At 38.3% G+C, this 22265-nt stretch overlaps 1 protein-coding gene across 1 annotated transcript; it reads right to left on the bottom strand.

Moving 5' to 3' along the window:
• Positions 1-12849: 12849 nt before the first annotated feature.
• On the bottom strand, positions 12850-22146 carry LOC140146327 (small nuclear ribonucleoprotein Sm D3-like). Its single transcript, XM_072168129.1, has 3 exons — positions 21695-22146; positions 16447-17530; positions 12850-16340 (listed from the first exon to the last, which is right to left on the bottom strand). The coding sequence occupies exons 1-2, from the start codon at positions 22002-22004 to the stop codon at positions 17442-17444; spliced, it is 399 nt and encodes a 132-aa protein (XP_072024230.1). The 5' UTR covers positions 22005-22146; the 3' UTR covers positions 12850-16340; positions 16447-17441.
• Positions 22147-22265: the final 119 nt, after the last annotated feature.

Here is a 22265-nt window from a genome sequence, read left to right as displayed (position 1 = left end):
ATCATGCACTGTAAAAGTGTTATCACTAGAGTTTCAACTGCCACTATATCAGTTTTCAAATCCCATTGAACTCTGTGCAAAAGATGTTGTTTAAGAATTGTCCGTGTGTCATTATTACTTGGTCGATTTCAGATGTAAAGTGATGTATGCACGAAGGATAAATCACACCTTCTGTAGATAAGATAACATAAAATGTGAAATCGGCCAACTTTTTGAAGGTGTTTTTATTGTAAATATATCTGTCCAAATTCAAATTTAACCATGCACATGTGTATGCAGTGGGCGGGCAGTGGTGTCATGTTCACTCCCACAGCTATGCTAACCGCAAGACTTGCTGGGAAGTGCTTAAATCATCCTCTGGTACCAGCCGTGGGACGTGCAATACAGCGAGTGTTGCTAATCTTCGAGTATCGAGTTTCGAGTTCGAGTATCGAGTTGAAATTTTCGAGTATCGAGTTGAAATTTTCGAGTATCGAGTTGAAATTTTCGAGTATCGAGTTGAAATTTTCGAGTATCGAGTTGAAATTTTCGAGTATCGAGTTGAAATTTTCGAGTATCGAGTTGAAATTTTCGAGTATCGAGTTGAAATTTTCGAGTATCGAGTTGAAATTTTCGAGTATCGAGTTGAAATTTTCGAGTATCGAGTTGAAATTTTCGAGTATCGAGTTGAAATTTTCGAGTATCGAGTTGAAATTTTCGAGTATCGAGTTGAAATTTTCGAGTATCGAGTTGAAATTTTCGAGTATCGAGTTGAAATTTTCGAGTATCGAGTTGAAATTTTCGAGTATCGAGTTGAAATTTTCGAGTATCGAGTTGAAATCTTCGAGTATCGAGTTGCAATTTTCGAGTATCGAGTTGAAATTTTCGAGTATCGAGTTGCAATTTTAATTTTCAATCTGCTTTTGAAGTAGGCTATAGGATGTCCCCTTTCCGACATGAAGAGAAAGCACAAATGTTTAACCCTTCTCTATCCAATTTGTTATTACGTTCTCCACGGAATTCGTAAAAGCCCCGGTAAAAGCACACTAGTTGTTCATAAAAAGGGGTAGGCCTACTAGTGGATAGGTATTAACCTCGGTTAATCTAGATTGATCTGAAGTATTTTGCCTTTCATATATAGTAAATATGGATTTCACTCGAATATTGATCATTTTGCAGGTTTTCGAGTTTGTTACTCGAAGTACGCTCATTTTGCAAGTTTTCGAGTTTGTTACTCGAAATGCGCTCAAATGAACGAAGTTCGAGTTAAACTTTTCTGTTGCAATGATGCATTTGTCGCACATGCGACCCTTAATCAAAGTGGTAAACACATTTTATTAGGCCAAAGGTTGATCTAGATTGATCTGAAGTATTTTGCCTTTCATATATAGTAAATATGGATTTCACTCGAATATTGATCATTTTGCAGGTTTTCGAGTTCAAATGAACGAAGTTCGAGTTAACTCGATACTCGAAAATTGCAACTCGATACTCGAAGATTTCAACTCGATACTCGAAAATTTCAACTCGATACTCGAAAATTTCAACTCGATACTCGAAAATTTCAACTCGATACTCGAAAATTTCAACTCGATACTCGAAAATTTCAACTCGATACTCGAAAATTTCAACTCGATACTCGAAAATTTCAACTCGATACTCGAAAATTTCAACTCGATACTCGAAAATTTCAACTCGATACTCGAAAATTTCAACTCGATACTCGAAAATTTCAACTCGATACTCGAAAATTTCAACTCGATACTCGATACTCGAACTCGAAACTCGATACTCGAAGATTAGCAACACTCCAATACAGCCTCCCCGTTTTGGGCCCGTGCTCCATAGCCAAAATTATCAAAAAAGTATCATTATCACCTTCAAAACATGCGGAATCTTCAATTACATGCTTATGAAGCTTGCATATTTTCAAAAGAAAACACAGTTAACATGAATGACACATAGCCATGATTACCATTATCAACTCTATTGTACACCTTTCTGTATTTCTTAATAAGGCAAACAAATTCGTGTACATTCTAATCTTGTTATAACTGTATGACTAATCATCTCACTTATATTTGCATCCAATTTTGTAAGTATATTTTGTTATTACTATCAATAAACCATCAAGAATTAAACAATAATTGTCTTTGAGTCACATTTGTATACCATATCCAACTTGGACCTCGGGGGAGGGGGGGGGCACTCAATTTTGGAAGTGACGGGTATGTGCCTACCGGAGTCGCGAAGTAGGGGCATATCGGGTACAAAGCGTTATTTTTAAAACTAAGGGGGTCATTGGGTACAAACAAAATAAAAAAGGGGGTCATCGAGTATAAGATTTAAAGGGTCATCGGGTAGAAAATTGTGAAAAAATGTAGCAAAATTTTGAAACTTTCGGCATAATTTTGAAAAAATGAAGCAAAATTGGACAGTTTCGGCATTTTTTAGTTGCATTTTGATGATGCTATTATAGAAAAAAAGGGGGTTATGGGTAGCCGCAACCAAAGAAAGGGGTTCATTGGGTAGCCGCAACTAAAAAAAAAAAAGGGGGGTCATCGGGTATGGATTGTAAAGTCCATTTTATCACGTTAAAATTGGGAAAATTCTCTCGCGAATTCTGCTGAATTCTAAAAAATAATAGAATCCAAATTATATGACTTTGGTCTTGTTGCGATGCATTGCACTCTTACATATTTTCTTATACCAACAAACAGCAAAATACATAAAAATTAATGAGACTGATTCAGACTCTTTTTATGGTTTTACAACTCAAGTAAAAATTTGATACGATTGATTCTAAATATACTACAAAAATAAGGTCTCTCGTCCCAACGCGCAGTCGGGCTTTCTTGTTAGAACGAGGCATTCCCTCATACATTATGTTTAGTCGTGCATTGTGTTTACGCAAGTGTGTCTATGTCCTGTTAAGAAGCATGCTGTTTTCAAAGCCCCATATCGAATTCAGAACTACGTCTACGCCGACTGCGCCAACATAAAACCAAGACCTATAAGCCCTCTATCGAATTCAGAACTACGTCTGCGCCGACTGCGCCAACATAAAACCAAGACCTACACGCAAGTGTGTCTATGTCCTGTTTAGAAGCATGCTGTTTTCAAAGCCCCATATCGAATTCAGAACTACGTCTACGCCGACTGCGCCAACATAAAACCAAGACCTATAAGCCCTCTATCGAATTCAGAACTACGTCTGCGCCAACTGCGCCAACATAAAACCAAGAATTGCGTGCATATCCTATTTGGACATGGACGCACTTGGTTAATGGCCCATGGTGTGGAACCTTGGACGTACTCAAATAATGAGTTTTCAACTGCGTCTACGCCGACGGGCTGTTTTCAACCAACACGCCCTCTCTGTCTGAAATTATTTGTCCAAATACCAGAATCCAAAAAGCCATGTCGTGACTGTAGGGGATTATTTGTCCAACTACTAGATAGATGGCGCTTCGTTGAAGACACTGCGTCTACGCCGACCAACACCGTCGGGCTGTTTTCAACCAACACGCCCTCTCTGTCTGAAATTATTTGTCCAAATACCAAAATCCAAAAAGCCATGTTGTGACTGTAGGGGGATTATTTGTCCAACTACTAGATAGATGGCGCTTCGTTGAAGGCATTTGTCCAAGAACCAAAATGTAAAAGAAATTATGATGTGACTATAGGGGGATTATTTGTCAAAATACAAGAAAATATCAAATTGAGGGGGCTATTCCCTTTGAAGCAGCTCGGGGCTGTGCCCATGGTGTGGTGGGTATTGTGTAGTTATGCCAAATCGACACTAGCCCGAATGCAAAGCTAGGCCTATAAAGAAATGTTAAAATGACGAAGCTGACCAAAATTGCTATCTTCAGAAGATAGCAAGCAAACAATAATAATAATAATAATAATAACATTAAAGAAAAACCAAAAAAAAACCCCAAAACATTGCCTAGGACGCGTTGTAGATGATGATTCAGTACGGCGCGAAACATCAAACTGCATTGAACGGGGTTGCCCGCTCAGAAAAATCGGCATTAGGCCGACTGCAGAGCTATAAAGAAATGTAAAATTGACGAATAACGAAGCTGACCAAAATTTAAAACGGCACGTATAAAGCAGATATTATCATCTGCCTGTTTCTCTAGTTTTACCTCTCCTCCCCCTTTTTTTTTTAATAGCGCGGCATATAGGCCGAATGCCGATTTTTTTTAATTCGGGCAGAGTAACCGTGCGCGTTTTAGGATTTTTTCCCTCTATCTACTGAAGATAGCATTTGGAATCTCATCCCTAGTCATTGCATCTTTCTACTCTAGAAGTAATGTTTTACATTATTCTCTAAATTTTTACTTCATCATGTAGCGGCGAGTTTTTTCTTTCTAATACATCAGTCCCGATCAGAAAGTTTAAAGCGATATTACAGACTCATCACTTTCCGCATCTGCCTGTTTCTCTATTTTTACCTCTCCCTTTTTTTTAATAGCGCGGCATATAGGCCGAATGCCGATTTTTTTTTTATTCAAGCAGATATGGCAGAGTAACCGTGCGCGTTTTAGGATTTTTTTCGCTATATCTACTGAAGATAGGCCTAGCATTTAGAATCTCATATAGTCCCAAATTAACGCCTATAGTCCCAAACTTTGCATAAAAATTCTAGAAAATCGGTAAAATATTAACAAATTTTAGTGTTGAAAATCGTGTTTTACTAGAACTTGTGAATGTGATCTCTACAAATTTGAAAAGAAAATGCTAAAATTTGAGTGATATTTACGATTATGCGCGCATGAACAAACGAGGTCAGAACGCGGTTAGCAGTCGGATGTAAACACGGAAAAATGTGACGGCCTTTTTTTATAGGCCCTATAGCACTAATTTTCTCAAAAATTAGTCAGACCTCAAATGTGTAGTCATTTTCAGAAATGTTATGCAGAATTTTGTTCTAATTAAGATGATATCAAATATATATTTCAAAGTTGGACGTAACTCGACTTATGGCCAAACGCGACCCCTATTTAGCACCTAAAGTAGGCCTATGTACACTTTATAATCTCGTTCAGCAGACAAAAACGACAACCAACGGGCATTTAAATTTGAGCTATCTGCAGTTGATAGCAAAATCACACGAATCCGACAAACAACAAAATGACATAAAACAGATAGAGAAATGTAAAAGCTTTATTTCAAAGTTTGTTTCAGCGTCATACGGTATTCGGTTCTTGAGATATTTCAATTTTAATATTACCCATGTAAATCAATGCAGGAGCTCTATTGACACCGGCACCAGAATCAAGCAAATTACGGCATGTCTCACCACGTTTTCTTTTAGTATAAAAATCGACACTAGCCCGAATGCAAAGCTAGGCCTATAAAGAAATGTTAAAATGACGAAGCTGACCAAAATTGCTATCTTCAGAAGATAGCAAGCAAACAATAATAATAATAATAATAATAATATTAAAGAAAAAACAAACAAAACAATTGCCTAGACGCGTTGTAGATGATGATTCAGTACGGCGCGAAACATCAAAACTGCATTGAACGGGGTTACGCGCTCAGAAAAATCGACATTGGGCCGACTGCAGAGCTATGAAGAAATGTAACAAGAGCACCAATGGTGCTGTGGCTCTGCGCTTTTTCGTAACAGTGAAAGTAATTGTTCTTGGAGTCGATTGTGCAATGTGACAGATCACATTCAATGGGTACATCTCATTTGCAGAGCATAATACATCAATCAATTTAGGGAATTACTATTTAGCGACATGAATCGAATCGGGTGGAATTGGATAGAAATGGGTCCAAGTGGACCGAAACTGATCAAAATACATAGGCCAATGTCAAAAATAGTGTTGACTGTTTATACTTATTTGATCTCAGTTGACCCCAGGTGACCCTGCAATGGCCTTCCAAAACTTTGGCTCTAAATAGTGACTGTATCCACCAGGTTTCATGCCAATCCAACAGTTTTTACTCATTTGATCTCAGATAACCCCTGGTGACCCCAAAATGACCTTCCAAAAATGTGACTGCAAATGTTGACTGCATCCACCAAGTTTCATGTCCGTCACAAAAGTTTTTACTAATTTGACCTCAGATGACCCCTGGTGACCCGAAATGACCTTCCAAAAATTTGACTCCAAATGTTGACTGTACCCACAAAGTTTCATGCCCATGTGACAGCTGTTACTAAATTGACCTCAGATGACCCATGGTGACCCTGAAATGTGGCTCTAAATGTTGACTGTAGGCCCTACCTACCATGTTTCATGCTCATATAACAGTTTTTACTAATTTGACTTTAAATGACCCCTGGATGACCTCAGGTGACCTTGAAATGACCTTCCCAAAATTGGGCTCTAAATGGCGACTGTACCCGCCAAGATTCATGCCCATCCGACAGTTTTACTAAGTTGACCTCAGATGACACCTGGTGACCCCAAAATGACCACCAAAAAGTTCAAAAACTCCAAATGTTGACTGTACCCACCAAGTTTCATGCTCATCCGACAGTTTTTACTAATTTGACCTCAAATGACCCCTAGTGACTCCAAAATGACCTTCCAAAAGTTTGACTCTAAATGTTGACTGTACCCACCAAGTTTCATACCCATATGACAGTTTTTACGAATTAGACCTCAGATGACCCCAAAATGACCTTTTAATAATTTGACTCCAAATGTTGACTGTATCCACAAAGTTTCATGCCCATACGACAATTGTTACTAATTTGACCTCAGATGACCCATGGTGACCCTGAAATGACCTTCCAAAAATTTGACTCTAAATGTTGACTGCACCCACCAAGTTTCATGCCCATACAACAGTTTTTACTAATTTGACCACAAACGACCCCTGGTGACCCCGAAATGACCTTCTTAAATTTGGCTCTAAATGTTGACTGCACCCACCAAGTTTCATGCCCATACGACAGTTTTTACTAATTTGACCTCAAATGACCCCTGGTGACCCGGAAATGACCTTCCCAAAATTTGGCTCTAAATGTTGACTGCACCCACCAAGTTTCATGCCCATACGACAGTTTTTACTAATTTGACCTCAAATGACCCTTGGTGACCCCGAAATGACCTTCCCAAAATTTGGCTCGAAATGTTGACTGCACCTACCAAGTTTTATGCCCATACGACAGTTTTTACTAATTTAACCTCAAATGACCCCTGGTGACCCCGAAATGACCTTCTTAAATTTGGCTCTAAATGTTGACTGCACCCTCCAAGTTTCATGCCCATGCAGTTTTTACTAATTTGACCTCAAATGACCCCTGGTGACCCGGAAATGACCTTCCCAAAATTTGGCTCTAAATGTTGACTGCACCCACCAAGTTTCATGCCCATACAACAGCTTTTACTAATTTGACCTCAAATGACCCTTGGTGACCCCGAAATGACCTTCCCAAAATTTGGCTCGAAATGTTGACTGCACCTACCAAGTTTTATGCCCATACGACAGTTTTGACTAATTTAACCTCAAATGACCCCCGGTGACCCCGAAATGACCTTCCCAAAATTTGGCTCTAAATGTTGACTGCACCCTCCAAGTTTCATGCCCATGCAGTTTTTACTAATTTGACCTCAGATGACGACCACTGGTGACCCTGAAATAACCTTCCAAAAATTTGACTCCAAATGTTGACTGTAGCTACCAAGTTTCATGCCCATCCGACAGTTTTTACTAATTTGACCTCAGATGACCCCTGGTGACCCAGAAATGACCTTCCAAATATTTGACTCCACCAAATTTCATGTCCATCCGACAGTTTTTACTAATTTGACCTCAGATGACCTCTGGTGACCCCGAAATGACCTTCACAAAAATTGGCTATAAATGTTGATTGTACCCACCAAGTTTCATACCCATACAATAGTTTTTACTAATTTGACCTCAGATGACCCTGGTGACCCTGAATTGACCTTCCAAAATTTGACTCCAAATGTTGACTATACCCACCCCAGTTTCATGCCCTTATGACAGTTGTTACTAATTTCCGAAAGCAATCGGGTCAAATTATTATTTTTTTGGTAACTTTTTCTGATATTGGGGATTTTTTTTAAAAAAGTGATTTCCCCTCCCCATTCACCCCCCTCCCCCCGGCTGTCATTGATTGCTTGACATTCCTTTTGATTTCTCTCAAAAACTTGATTAATTGCACAGCCTAGAGTAAAACATTAAACTTTGCAACTTTCAATCAACATGATCAATGATTTCTGAAACCACTAATTTCAGTCACATTTGAATTCAATAATTATGTACATTTATTTCAACTTTTCTATTTCTGCCACCCCCCTTATGAATTATTCATTCATAACTGTGATGACCTTGGGACCGTCCAATCAGAATCAACATGATCAATCAATGTGCCGTAAGGTCATGACCTCTGTGTGGTGTAACCAAAATAAACAGTCAAAAATGGCGAGATTGGTCGGTACAGTCGATGTAACATCGATCAAATAAACCGTGGTCTTGAATTTCTTAAGAAGTCCTGGCCTAAAAACGATGTTGTTTTTCAGAAGAAAACATATTAATCTTTGATATTCTGAAGTATAAAATTGTTGGACAAAGTGGAACATCATTTATTTCAATTTTGCGAAGAGCGGTAAATCAAATTGAAAATATAATAATTATTTCTCCTCAGAAGCATATCCACAATATGGTTTAATTGACCGTTTCTAACAATTAAATCTACAAAGAGCGTGATGAAATACGAAGAGCTTGCATGACTTTCGGTCCGTGTTCAGATAACAGGTGCACTTGACTTGCCAAAGAAAAAACCTGAGAAAAATAGTGCAATCCGTCTATTTCCGTCATCTTCTCGCAACTAAAATTATACAGACCAAAATAACCTCTAGCACACACAGGGAACCAAGCAAAGGGATTGAAATTGCTCGTTTCTCATGACGATTTCGGACTTTTCTTTCATAAAATAACTACTTTCCCCACCTCATTTCAACCCAATATGGAGTGCAATCGATTGAAAAATAACTTAGTAAGTTAGAACTAAATAAGTTAGAACTCAATTTTAAAAGCACATATCGCACACAGAAATAACCTTAGCATAAAAAGGACCATCGGAAGTGGCCGAAAAATAAAGCAAAATACAGCGTCCATTTAGCGCGATCACGATGGCTCGTCAAGCAAGCTTGGAGCCAAAAATGACGAATGACGAAGCTGATCAAAATTTAAAACGGCACTTATAAAGCAGATATTATCATCTGCCTGTTTCTTTATTTTTACCTCTCCCCCTTTTTTTTTAATAGCGCGGCATTATAGGCCGAATGCCGATTTTTTTTATTTCGGGCAGAGTAAGTGCGCGTTTTAGGATTTTTTCGCTCTATCTACTGAAGATAGCATTTGGAATCTCATCCCTAGTCATTGCATCTTTCTACTCTAGAAGTAATGTTTTACATTATTTTCTCTAAATTTTTACTTCATCATGTAGCGGCGAGTTTTTTCTTTCTAATACATCAGTCCCGATCAGAAAGTTTAAAGCGATATTACAGACTCATCACTTTCCGCATCTGCCTGTTTCTCTATTTTTACCTCTCCTTTTTTTAATAGCGCGGCATATAGGCCGAATGCCGATTTTTTTTATTCTGAAGCAGACATGGCAGAGTAACCGTGCGCGTTTTAGGATTTTTTCGCTATATCTACTGAAGATAGACCTAGCATTTAGAATCTCATATAGTCCCAAATTAACGCCTATAGTCCCAAACTTTGCATAAAAATTCTAGAAAATCGGTACAATATTAACAAATTTTAGTGTTGAAAATCGTGTTTTACTAGAACTTGTGAATGTGATCTCTACAAATTTGAAAAGAAAATGCGAAAATTTGAGTGATATTTACGATTATGCGCGCCTGAACAACGGTTAGCAGTCGGGTGTAAACACGGAAAAAGTGATGTGTTGAAGCCATCACGCCCCCAAGCCAATATCTCTCAGAAATGTTGTCCAAGGACATATCTTCAACATACCTGAAGTTGATGGTGGGCAAAATGTCTGACATTGGTTTACAGGGGGTCAAAATGTAGGCCTACAAAAAATGTACAATTGGGGTTTTGCATGGGTAATATCTCAGCTAAAAGTATTCTAATAGGCTCAATATTGGATAAGAGTAATGTCCTACCAAAGGGCTCTGACTGGCAAAAAAATGGACGGTAAAATTATTTTTACTTTCGGAGTTCTGACCCCCCAAAGTTGGTACTGGATGGACGAAGTTGCATTTTGAGGGCCCTATATCTTTTAAAGTAAAGGAGGTACAAGTTTTCTACACAAATAAGTACCCCAGGTTACATACTTTTCAAAGTTGTAAAGGGTTCCCTTTATACATTTATGGACCTCCAAACGTCGTCTTTCGCGTTGCAACACATTTTTTATGCTGACCCCCCTAAATTTCAAATTGATGCCACAGGAAAACGAAATGTTCTAATTACTTTTTGGCCCCCACACCAGTTGAATCCATACACCACCTATGGAATAAGTGACCTTAAATCTCCCACACAGGGGTGCAGATTTCAAATAGGAGTCGCCCATTCAGGTAAAACCATTTGAAATTCACACTCCCCATGTGGAAGATGAACAAGGCTATATTCCATGTGGGGGGGGGGGGGGGGGGCAATTGTCACTCAGAAGACCCACTATTCAGAATACACCCAAATGTATTAGAAATACACCCAACTATATCAGGAATACACCCAAACGTATTAGGAATACACCCAAATGTATTAAGAATACACCCAAATGTACATGTATTAGGAATACATCCAAATGTATTAGGAATATACCCAAATGTATTAGAGATACACCCAAATGTATTAGGAATACAGCCAAATTACGAGCTGATCAAAGTATAGGCCATTTTCACCCATCGTCTCCAATGGCTTTACTTTTCAAGATTTGTCACTAGCTGCAGTGACGTAGCTAGAGGTTGTGGCGCCCGGGGGAAAGAGTACAAAATACCCTCTTCCTTAAACAATTGCGCGCGAAATGTCAGGCTTAAATACCACTAATTTGGTATAATCAAGTTGAATTTCGATCTTTCAAATGACAACTTACGGTTGTCCACTTCTTTCCTATAACAAAGTATTATCGTGTCGAAATGCATCATGATGCAGTCATGTCTACAGTAGAATTCATCTCGACCTTTGCAGGACTTAAACCCCATTAAAAGCTATTAAACCAAGATAACACTCATTTGAAGCAGCTCAACTGATTAAATCGGATCTTCTCTGGTTGTGTACAAGTGTCTGTTTTCAATGTGCGACATCGCAATAAAGCTGGTATTACAGTTTCAGTTGGGTAACCGATTATAAAGGAAACGAAAGGAAACAATGGTATGTGTACCATTGTTCACGAAATGACACAAAGACTTGCTTTTTGTTAACCAGCATTCTTCAAAATGAGCAACATAATGATTGCTGACTTAACACAGTTTGGAAATAATTTCTTCATATTTTTGATGTTATCTGTCGTTTACATATCCTTCCTAAAACACAAAAGTACGACCCTCTCCAAACATCTAAATTAGCTACAAATTTAGGACATGTTACAAAACTTTATTTTCTAGAACCTATTTAGAATAATTTAAATGTAGCTTTTACCGTTTTTTTGTGGCATCCTTCAGAAGTGAGCGGTCCGATACCAATATTTTCGGTCAAATCTCCATTCAATTAACACGGGGAGTTGGCTAGCTATGCCTTGCCCTCACTCATATTTTACAAAAGTGCGACCATTTCTGAACATCTAACCTAGCTGTAATTTTAGGTCATGTTAGAGAAATATATTTGCTAGAAGTTATGGAGAATAAATAAAATATTGGCTGGTTATTTTTCACACAGTTATGTTAACTAGGCAAGTGTCCATTCTCCCAACATACATCATTTGTTGAGGTCACACGTCAATGGTGAGAGCACTGTGTATTGTGTATAGGAAAACGGACAGTAACTGCAGTATGTGTGTATCCACGCCTGGCCAGGATGCCCCTTAGGCCTCGTATCCATAGGCTGTTCCCTTGTGGCGTGTGCCCTTGTTCCGTGTTTACTTTTTCCCATGTGACCTGCCACACAGACAACGAACCTTTGTTTTGCTTAGTGGCCGCTACGGTTCGTTGTCTGTGTGGCAGGTCACATGGGAAAAAAGTAAACAAGGAACAAGGCACACGCCACAAGGGAACAGCCTATGGATACGAGGTTTTAGCCTGGGGCGCTGCCCCCAGAGCCCATAGGAGTTACGCCACTGAGGTCTTTCACTAGAAGGCTATCCCCCTCCCCCTCTAACGCAAGTGTCAAATATCAAGTATTCATAGGATACAGGGGCCGTCCGCTATGGTACATGGGGATGTGGAAGGGGTGTGAAAATGCTAGTTTCTTCCATAAACTAGCATTTTCACGAATTCCCAATGCAAGTCCTATACTTTCTTTAACACACAAATTAAAGGCCGGACAGGTCAACTAATGGCTCTCTTAACGTGGGTCTACAAAGTATCTTTGATCAGCTCGTAATGGGCGGGAATTGTTAGGCTTTTGTATTTTGCACTATTTTGGCCCATGATCGCCGTTGATCGGGATTTATACAACGCCTTTCACATGTGAACATGTACCAAAGCGCTTTACATTTTCCTTTGCCTTCCCGATTTTCTCTTTCAATTTCTGTCGGAAGAGCACTTTTCTCTTTCATGCATGGGTGCATGGGGCTTTGCACCATGCACACAATTGGTCAGGGGCACCCGATCTACTTTCGCCCCGGGCACCCTGAACCAAAGTTACGCCACTGAAAGAACTTCCATTTATAGGACTTCATCAAACTTTTGGGTTGCTCCCTTAACTAGGTCCTGAATTACACACATTGACTCATACAAAACATTAATTTTCAGCTTTTTTAACTTGTACTATTTTATTACAAATCACATTGTGAAAACACTAGTAACCACATTTGAAATCCACACTCCCCTGTGGACGATTTAGCTAAAGTCTTCTACAGAGGAGTATGGGTTTCTAATAAAAAAATTGAAGTTATCCATGTTCTTATTGTTCTATAAGGCCAAAAAAAAAAAAAAAAAGGTTTGTCTCAAAGCTCACGAGAAATTTAAAACAAACGCGAAATGCGATTTTTTTAAATTTTTTATTCCCGACTTTTTTTCATGGCATTTTGAGAAAAAAGTCAGATTTTCGCCGATTTTTTCTGGAAAAAACTATAAAAATTTTTTTGTTTGAAATAAAAAAAATGTCTGCATTTGTTTTTTGTCAAATCGTGGGATTTTACAAATGCGCGCGCAAGCTTTGAGACGAACCTTCTTTTTTTTTTGGCCTAGGCTGCATATCCTACCAGCGACTGCTATACCTTGTTTGGGAATTTCCTGCAGTGCAACCATGACTGTTTCAAAATAGCACGCCAAAGTCATGCAAGTAACTCCGAGGTTGTGTACTGAATTGGTTTGAACGAGGAACACTACGGGAACCAGCGCCTTTTGTTAGAAGTCACACATACGTAACGTGGATAACCTCTCCTCTATAGACAATGGCTAACTTCCATTTGAAATACTTGCTCCAGTTGTGGAAGATAAATTATGTGTATCTATATACAGCGGGAGTATGGGTTTCAAAATAATCCTAGCCATTTCATTTGAAAAACATACTCCTGCTGTGGAAGACTTTTCATAAATCTTCCATGGGGGGCATGTAGATTTCAAATGGAATAGCCCAATAAATCTGTTGACAGTGGTTCTTCTCCCCTCCCCCATCCCGAGGAATGTACAGGAAAACAAATATTTATTGGCTGTTTCTATTAATGCCAATTCCCTGTGACTTGACAGTTTCTTGTCCCATACGTAGAAACAAACGGTTTTTGGGTGCACTGTATTCATAAGACATTGGGTGTATTCCCAATACATTTGGGTGTATTTTTTGGCTTTCGGCAAACCAAAACTTAATCACTTGGGTGTGTTTTTTAGCCGAAGTGGATTGACTTTGACCAAAAAAACTTTTTGCGATTTTTTAGGGTCTCTAGCCACCAATACTACTTGGCAAATCCCCAGTAGAACAGGTTTAAGTTTTCTGCATCACTTTATTGAACTGAAAAAAACTATTATGCTGGTTTCATACTTTCCTGCTAGCGGTGACCAGTGGCAAGCAGATATATCGATCACCCACCACTTTGCACAAGCTGCAGCATCGCCAAGAGTTCAATTTAAGTCAAAACAGGAGCGGTGCCGCTCTGACCTATGAGAACATGGTACGATTTTGGCGATGCCGAGTGGCAACATTAGCTTTCATAGTCATGCAGCTGCTGCTCAGCTGTGTGCCATTCGGCTTTCAGAAAAAGACAAGCAGCATGATGAATCATCACGCCACGCAGCGGCGTATGAAACCAGTCCCCCCGTAGAATCATTTTTTTCTGCATCACTTTATTAAACTGAATACTTTTAATGAGCAGTTTATGACCCCCTTGATCAGATCTTTAAAAATACACACAAGAGATAACAACATACAAAATGACTAAAATATTTACACAGCTACAATTAGTAAGGACTTTCAGAGATCTTCGTCAGGATCAAAAAATTCAAAAGTCATTTAAACTTGGTTTCTACTAAGGGAAATGGCCATAAACCATTTTCTGTTCAGATATATCAACAAACATTTGGCAGTACGGTATTCCTAATAAATTTGGGTGTAATCCCAAGGTATTTGTGTGTATTCCCAAAACATGGGTGTATTCCTAAGACATTGGGTGTATTCCCAAGCCATTTGGGTGTATTCCATGTATTTCCAAAACATTTTGGGTGTACTCTCAAGACATTTGGGTGTATTCCCAAGATATTTGGGAACTTATTCCCAAAACATTTGGGTTTTTCCCTCAACATTTGGGTGTATTCCTAAGATCTCTGAATGCCCCTTTAACCAAGCAACTTACCCTACATTTGTACACTCGTATCAGAATGAACATTCCAGTTGAATTTCATACACTTCCTATCCTATGGACGACACAACCTTCATCTTCCATACGCAGGGACTGTCTTTTGGAATTTGCAGGAGATCATTAAATAACTCTCTGGAGCCTTCAAGGAGAGCTGATTAGAACATTTACAATATAATGTGAATGCTCAACTAAGGAGAGCTAAAAGTCACTCTCCTATATCAGATTTAAGGAGAGCAGTAGAGAGTGATTGCTCTCGCTCTCCTCAAAAGGCAGTCCCTGCATACAGGGGTGTAGATTTCAAATATCGTCACCCATTCACTCGGATAACCCCATTTGAAATTCACACTCACTGGGAGATTAAGGTCAATTTTACCATAGGAAGTGTATGGGTTTAAAATGGAGAATCCCAAGACTCTTAACCAATACCACAGTGGATTATTCCCTAAACATTTAGATGTATTCCCAAGACATTTGGGTGTATTCCTAAAGAAATACTGGGTGTACTCAGTGTTCGAAAAAGTACTTATCCTCTTGTCCAAAAATCACTGGGGACAACCATATTGAGCTATGTACTTATCCCCTGGACAATCACTATATTTTACCTCCAAAAGTATGACACATTATGGGGACAACCAAAATGTATTGAGGACAAGCAGAATTTATGCTTTAGTTATCCTCTGGATAACCTCCAGATTTTCCTTATTTCGGACACTGGGTGTACTGTATTCTTAAAATTACGGTTGCGTTTGGAAAATTTCAATTTGCATAATTAATTAGGGCCACTAATTAGAAAAGTTGATTAGGGCCCTAATTAATTATGCAAACAGGCCTTGTCTTTTTAAAATTACTGGCGAATGACAAACAACTCTCCTAAAAACTTGTCAGGTGAGTTGTAGGCGAGTGATTTTAATCACTTGTATTATTATTACACCAAATGTAGGAGAGTGCGCTTTACAAGGAGAAATTTTTATTTTTTTGGCATGAACTTTTGATTTCAATGCAAATAATACCAAAATTGTTATCAAACTTGATTACAGGTGACATAATCTACAAAACAACAAAGGTTTTACAAGTTGGGTTTTGAAAAGATATTGTGTTCCGAACTTAGGAGAAACTTTGTAATATATATTTTGTTTTTGCTCTATGGGATGAATCAACAGAGGGTGTTCTGAATGTAAACCTGTGATGTCACCGGTCTCGTTATCTTTTAAGGACTTATTGAGGGCTTAGTCGCCTTAGAGCAAGAATACCCTATCTGCAATAGATGCCCTACAGAAAATTTCTGCATTCTATATTACACCTGGCAGCTATTAGAGATAGGGCAATGTTGCACACAACCCTTGATATTGAGGTGTTACTGTTAGAGCAACTGCAAGAGCTGCCCTAAACACACTGACAATTTATGCATTCTATATTGTACACATATGACACCTGGCACCTGTGAATTTTGTTCATTTTGAACAATTCCAAGTAAAAACGTAGTTGTTTTACTCACGTTTTTAGTGACGTTTCACCACTACACTAGTGGCTTCTACACTAGTGACCTATTGCAGATAGGTGCAACCAATGCCTTGCTTGCTCTAAACCCCCGATACATGAATAGACAAAGATAACATGAATAAAAGATTGGGATCATGAAGCATTTTTGGGTGCATTCCCAACACATTTGGGTGTTTTCCCTGTTATATATTAAGACAAAGAGTCTTTGCAGTGATTATTATATTCCCGATACTTTTGGCTGTACTTCTAACACATTTGGGTGTATTCCACTGCAGGGTTGTAGCTAGCAGAAATTGAGTGTCGAGTGGCAATTTACAGAATTTGCAAGATTTCAACAAAATTTATTTTAAGGATAAATTGGGTAAAATACACATGTTTTATTAGTTTGAGTGGTGGCCTCTAGCATCAAAATGAACCTTCAGTGGTGGGTTCCAGAAGTGATTCATCTCAAGTGACATACATGTACAATGTAACAGTCTGTGCAGTGTACTGTAGACCTTAAGTATCAATCTTTCACAGCATTTTTAAGTGACTTCAGGAACACAATGTATCTGCCACTGGCTTGTAGGTATGTTGTTTATTGGTGTCACCCAGGTACAAGAAATCAAGTACTAGCCCTCCCCAGTTATAAGCCAATCACCAGCTCATACCCGAATGGTTTTGGTAAAATTATCTCCTTGACTCATGTCTGTATCATCTTCAGGATTCTTGCTATAAGATTTTTACTACCTCCACCCCGATTATAAGCCCATCCCAATTTTGGAGTGCAATCTCCCATCTTAGAGTGTGGGCTTATACTCGAGTGGTTACAGTAGGCCTATATCCTAAAGTCTGTATTATCCTTATCCACAGGAATTTGTACAAAAAAAATGTTGTTGAAAAAAGGCAATTTGTACCCAAAAATCGCAAACACCACAATCGCGTTTCCCCCAGTACTTAGTTTATGGTATGTCGTTGACTTGAGTCCTCGTGGTAAGGGGTACGTTTTTTGTATAAGAGTCATTGTAGTGTACTATAGACAGTTAGTAATAGAGTCTTCTCATCGCCTCCTTTGGAATACGTTGCCGCCACGCCCTCTACCTCCTCGTCCTCCATGGAAATCGCCGCGACCTCTGCCCTTTGCTGCGGCTGGGGAGAGAATAAAAAGAATGCAGATCATAAGATTTGGGTGTACATATTTCTAATACATTTGGGTGTATTCCTAATACATTTGGGTGTACATTTGTAGTAATACATTTGGGTGTGTTCCTAACTTATTTGTAAGTAACAGTCTAGTTGTTTTGTTCCGTACTGTGAGTACCGCGAGTAGGACGTGTGACCGGGTCGGGGCGTTGCTCGAGAACTCTAGCCAAGAATTTGCTCACCGATAGCTTCACATTCTAGGCTAGAGACCGTTGCATTCAAAATCTAGTTGGATTCGCTGAAGCATGACAGTGTTAAGCAATGGAAGTTCAGAAGTAAACACAGCCAATCACGACAGGCGATTGCATCAAAAATGTTGACTAAAATTACACTTCTTTAGACTGTCCAATATACGCAAAGGCCAAGAAAAACAAAATTGTTTGCTTGCCCTCAAATGAATTTTAACAATTGGGTCGGTCGATTGAGATTTATTCTTTTTTTTTATTACTAGCAACCAGGGCTGGAAAAAATGAACATTTCCCTGGAAGATGATCAAAATTTCCCTCAAAAAGACAAATTTCCCTCTAAATTCTTATGTATTTCTTTGTGACCTTAATTTCCCTCCAAACTTCCCGGGAAGGAGCTTCCCACTTTCCACATTTTTTCCAGGCCTTCTAGCAACCTCTACAGTTTGTATTAATTAAACATGAAAAATCAGACAATTTTGGTGTCAAAATGAATCAACTAACATTACAAAACAACTAAAATGTTGAACACAAACTCTAAAATACATTTTTTTTACATCTTCAGAATGCAAAAATTTGAAAAAAACCCCCACTTTTTCAGGAATTTCCAAAAATAGGGTCGGTATTGTTTTGTACGGTAAATAGAAAAAAACAAAACTTTTTTCTGATTTCCAAAATTAGGGTCGGTTGGTTGAGGGCAAGCAAACATTGTCTGACCGAAAAACCATAGTAAAGTACTCTAGCATCGAATGCGTTTACAACTATTGAGTGCAAATTCAAAGCTAGAGTTCCAGAGTAAACCGGGCGTAGATAGACTTTTGGCAAAATAAGATTTGGTGAAGAATCATTACCCTTTTGCTTTGTGATCGTGAGTGAAACATTGCCAAATGGCAATGCCGCATTGGTTGCAAAATAATATGGTTACCTTATTAGGCCCTTCGCACTTGATTATTAGTTTCCTGTTTACCGCCCGCGTCCAAAATTGAAAATCTCAAAATAATTAGTTATTTTATTTTTATTTCCAATTTTCTCCTTTAAAATAACTTTCAACTACTTCTACTTGACATTTTCTGACTTTAATAATATCAACAATAATGATGAATGAACAAAGAGTACAACTCCACCTTCACTTATTTATAAAATCAAATATTGTTGTGAAATAATTAAATGCCCGCCTTTGTCAAAACGAGTCGATAGTTGCTTGTAATAGTTCAAACCAAATAAAGAAAATAAAAGATAATTAATAATTAATAATTAAAAGTCACCTCGTCCCTTTTTCAAAATCTTAAACAGGAAACTAATAATCAAGTGCGAAGGGCCTTATCAAAGACAGAGATAAAAAGATTTTATCGCGTCTGACATCATCTGTCAATCAAACTCGAGCACGGTTTGTCGTCATGGCAGGAAAAAATGGGAAATACGGGAAGCTCATTGACATTGCTGGGAAATGTTTGGTGTTTGACCAAAAAAAAATAAAGAAATACATAAGGAAATATGTCATACTGGAGGAAATTTGGTAAAGCTGGAGGAAAGGAAGGGCCTTATCAAAGACAGAGATAAAAAAGATTTTATCGCGTCTGACATCATCTGTCAATCAAACTCGAGCACGGTTTGTCGTCATGGCAGGAAAAAATGGGCAATACGGGAAGCTCATTGACATTGCTGGGAAATGTTTGGTGTTTGACCAAAAAAAAGAAAGAAATACATAAGGGAAATATGTCATACTGGAGGGAAATTTGGTAAAGCTGGAGGGAAATTCTGGATTGCTTGCAAGAAAAAAAAAACATTTTTTCGGCCTGTGTTTGTCGTGATGATGACTTGCTGAACGCGGCGGTATAACCGGGCGCCTTATTGTTAATTTTGCACCTTCAAACATGCAAACCATCTCAAAAGTTAGGACTTTATAGTAGGAAACTTTCTTTCGCGAAGGCACCATGTCAATAATGCCTACATGTAGAAGGCTAGAAATGTTGCTTTTTGCCTTGTAAAAGTACGTAATTTTTCGCCATTTACAGCTATACCTTTTCTCTGATTGGGACCACATAAATCGGCCTTCCTTTTACGCGCTATTAACCAATCAAGGATGGTAATCGACAGTATTAACGTCAGACGCAATAAAATCTTTTTATCTGTCTTTGATAATAACAAATTAGGATGTGTTTTATCACTATGTACAGTAACATGATGTACCCGACTATGATGAAAAAAAATGTGGAATGCACTGGAATGGGTCTGTACAGATAGTAGGTATCCCAGGCAAACCTTAGTTAACACATTTTAGGTAACCTAGGCAAACCTTAGTTAACACATTTACTACAATTTAACACAATGCATATTTACATAGAAATTTGAATTTTTTTCGAGAATAGGTGGGTGAAGGAAACCTACATAAATATGTTTTCTATACTTCACTTGACCCAAATATATGATTTTTTATGGTGATAATCAAGTCGCACATGGAATTTTAGAGGGATTTTGATAGCAGTTCCATTAAAAAAAAGCTGCCATCGCCATGAGACTAAGATCTAGAAACACCCCGAAATGCCGCTTTTGGGGAATTTTGCTAGCTGAATCTTTTTGATGAAAGTCAATCTTTGACAAGATGTAACTTTGCTACGGAAAGTGCTATGAAAAAAGGTTTTCAGTTTTGGCTTAGTTTACTCAAGGGCTTTAATTTGATATATAAACAATGCAATTTGATGGCAAATTTGAATTCACCTAGGATACCTACACATTTGCTAGTCAGCGAAATTCGCCGAGACCGGGGCCCAAACACAATGCATATAATTACATAGAAATTTGAATTTTTTTCGAGAATAGGTCGGTGAAGGAAACCTACATAAATGTTTTCTATACTTCACTTGACCCAAATATATGATTTTTTATGGTGATAATCAAGTCGCACATGGAATTTTAGAGGGATTTTGATAGCAGTTCCATTGAAAAAAGCTGCTATCGCCATGAGACTAAGATCTAGAAACACCCCTAAATGCCGTTTTTGGGAATTTTGCTAGCAGAATCTTTTTGATGAAAGTCAATCTTTGACAAGCATGACAAGATGTAACTTTGTTACGGAAAGTGCTATGATAGTCAGGCTCATATCACACACTATAGGTGGCGCTATTCGTCCATAGGGAAGTGGAATGTGCCTGTACAGTCCAAAAATGGCTTTACTGTGGGGCTCAATGGAAAAAATTACTAAAAATTAATTTTAACAACCAAAACCTAAGTGATGTTGACTTATGTTGGTACTGGCATGATACTGGATTCATAAACTATCACATAGTGCAATCCATGTTCCACCAAGTTGACACTCGATTTAGCTCAAAAGCAATTTGTGTGTAAATCAAGACCATCCAAAACAGCTTTCTTACAGTAAAGAATAGGAGGTCATCTGGGGTCACATACAGTAGTGTACATTGTACATGTGCCTGCTGTCACAATTTCACACACAAAATTTTGGTCAATTTGGTGACACTATTTTTGTCTGTAACTTCAAAAGTATATGCACTAGAAACATGATTGACCCCTTATTGTTTAGGTAATTTGATTCTCTTTCAAATGAAAGAACTTTCAGCTAAAAATATTTAACTTCAAAATTTTATGAACATACCTAGCTATGACAAAAATGTTTTCAGTTTTGGCTTTCTTTACTCAAGGGCTTTAATTTGATATGTAAAATGATGCAGTTTGATGGCAAATTTGAATTCACCTAGCATACCTACAGATAGGATGCTGACTAAAGTTTAATTTATACATTTTTAGATTTGGCAATTGCATTTTATTTTACTTTCATTAGGACAGAAACTTCAGGGACTGCACGTTTATAGCCCAGCGGCGACGGTTGATGCAGTACAGACAAGACGTAAGACAAGACTTGACTTGGTACTTATTCTTAAGCCTTAGGAAGTTAGGTTAAGCTTACCCTGTGCTCTGAGAATGGCTGACTTCCCTCGTCCTGCTGCACCCTTAACTCCAGCTTTCTTAAACATAGGTGCATTCTTTAACATGTCAGGTAATATGAGAAACCTGATCTTGCTACCTCTGATATATACGTGCTCTAACTGAGCCACTCTACCGTCTCTATATGTTACTGTAATGTTGGCCATTTGGCAGTTCATGTTGTCTTCAGCTTCGATAAGCTTTCCTCTGTATACCTCCCCTGTATTCGTCTCGCATGTCACTATGTGGCCTTCTGCTTCGTGTAAAACCTTAATAGGAACTCCAATTGACATCTTGACTTCCTTCCGTGAGCTTAATCAGAGCTGATTTTGAAAAGATTACGGTGATATCGAAGGATTCTTAGAGGTATATCGGTTTGTAAACAACAAAAACACGTCTACCCATACGCGGTACAGTCGTTTGTTTATGACCTTTGACCTGCTTTGACCTTTTAGAAATTGATCTTTTAGATCAAAATATAGTGACAAGTTGGCTAAATTTTAAGAAAAAATAGTGTTTATCTTACTAATTTGTATTTTAATGTGTAAGTGCAA

The sequence above is a fragment of the Amphiura filiformis genome, chromosome 2 (assembly GCF_039555335.1).
Source record: "Amphiura filiformis chromosome 2, Afil_fr2py, whole genome shotgun sequence".
Taxonomy (NCBI): Eukaryota; Metazoa; Echinodermata; class Ophiuroidea; order Amphilepidida; family Amphiuridae; genus Amphiura; species Amphiura filiformis.
This window is presented reverse-complemented; position numbering and strand designations above follow the sequence as displayed.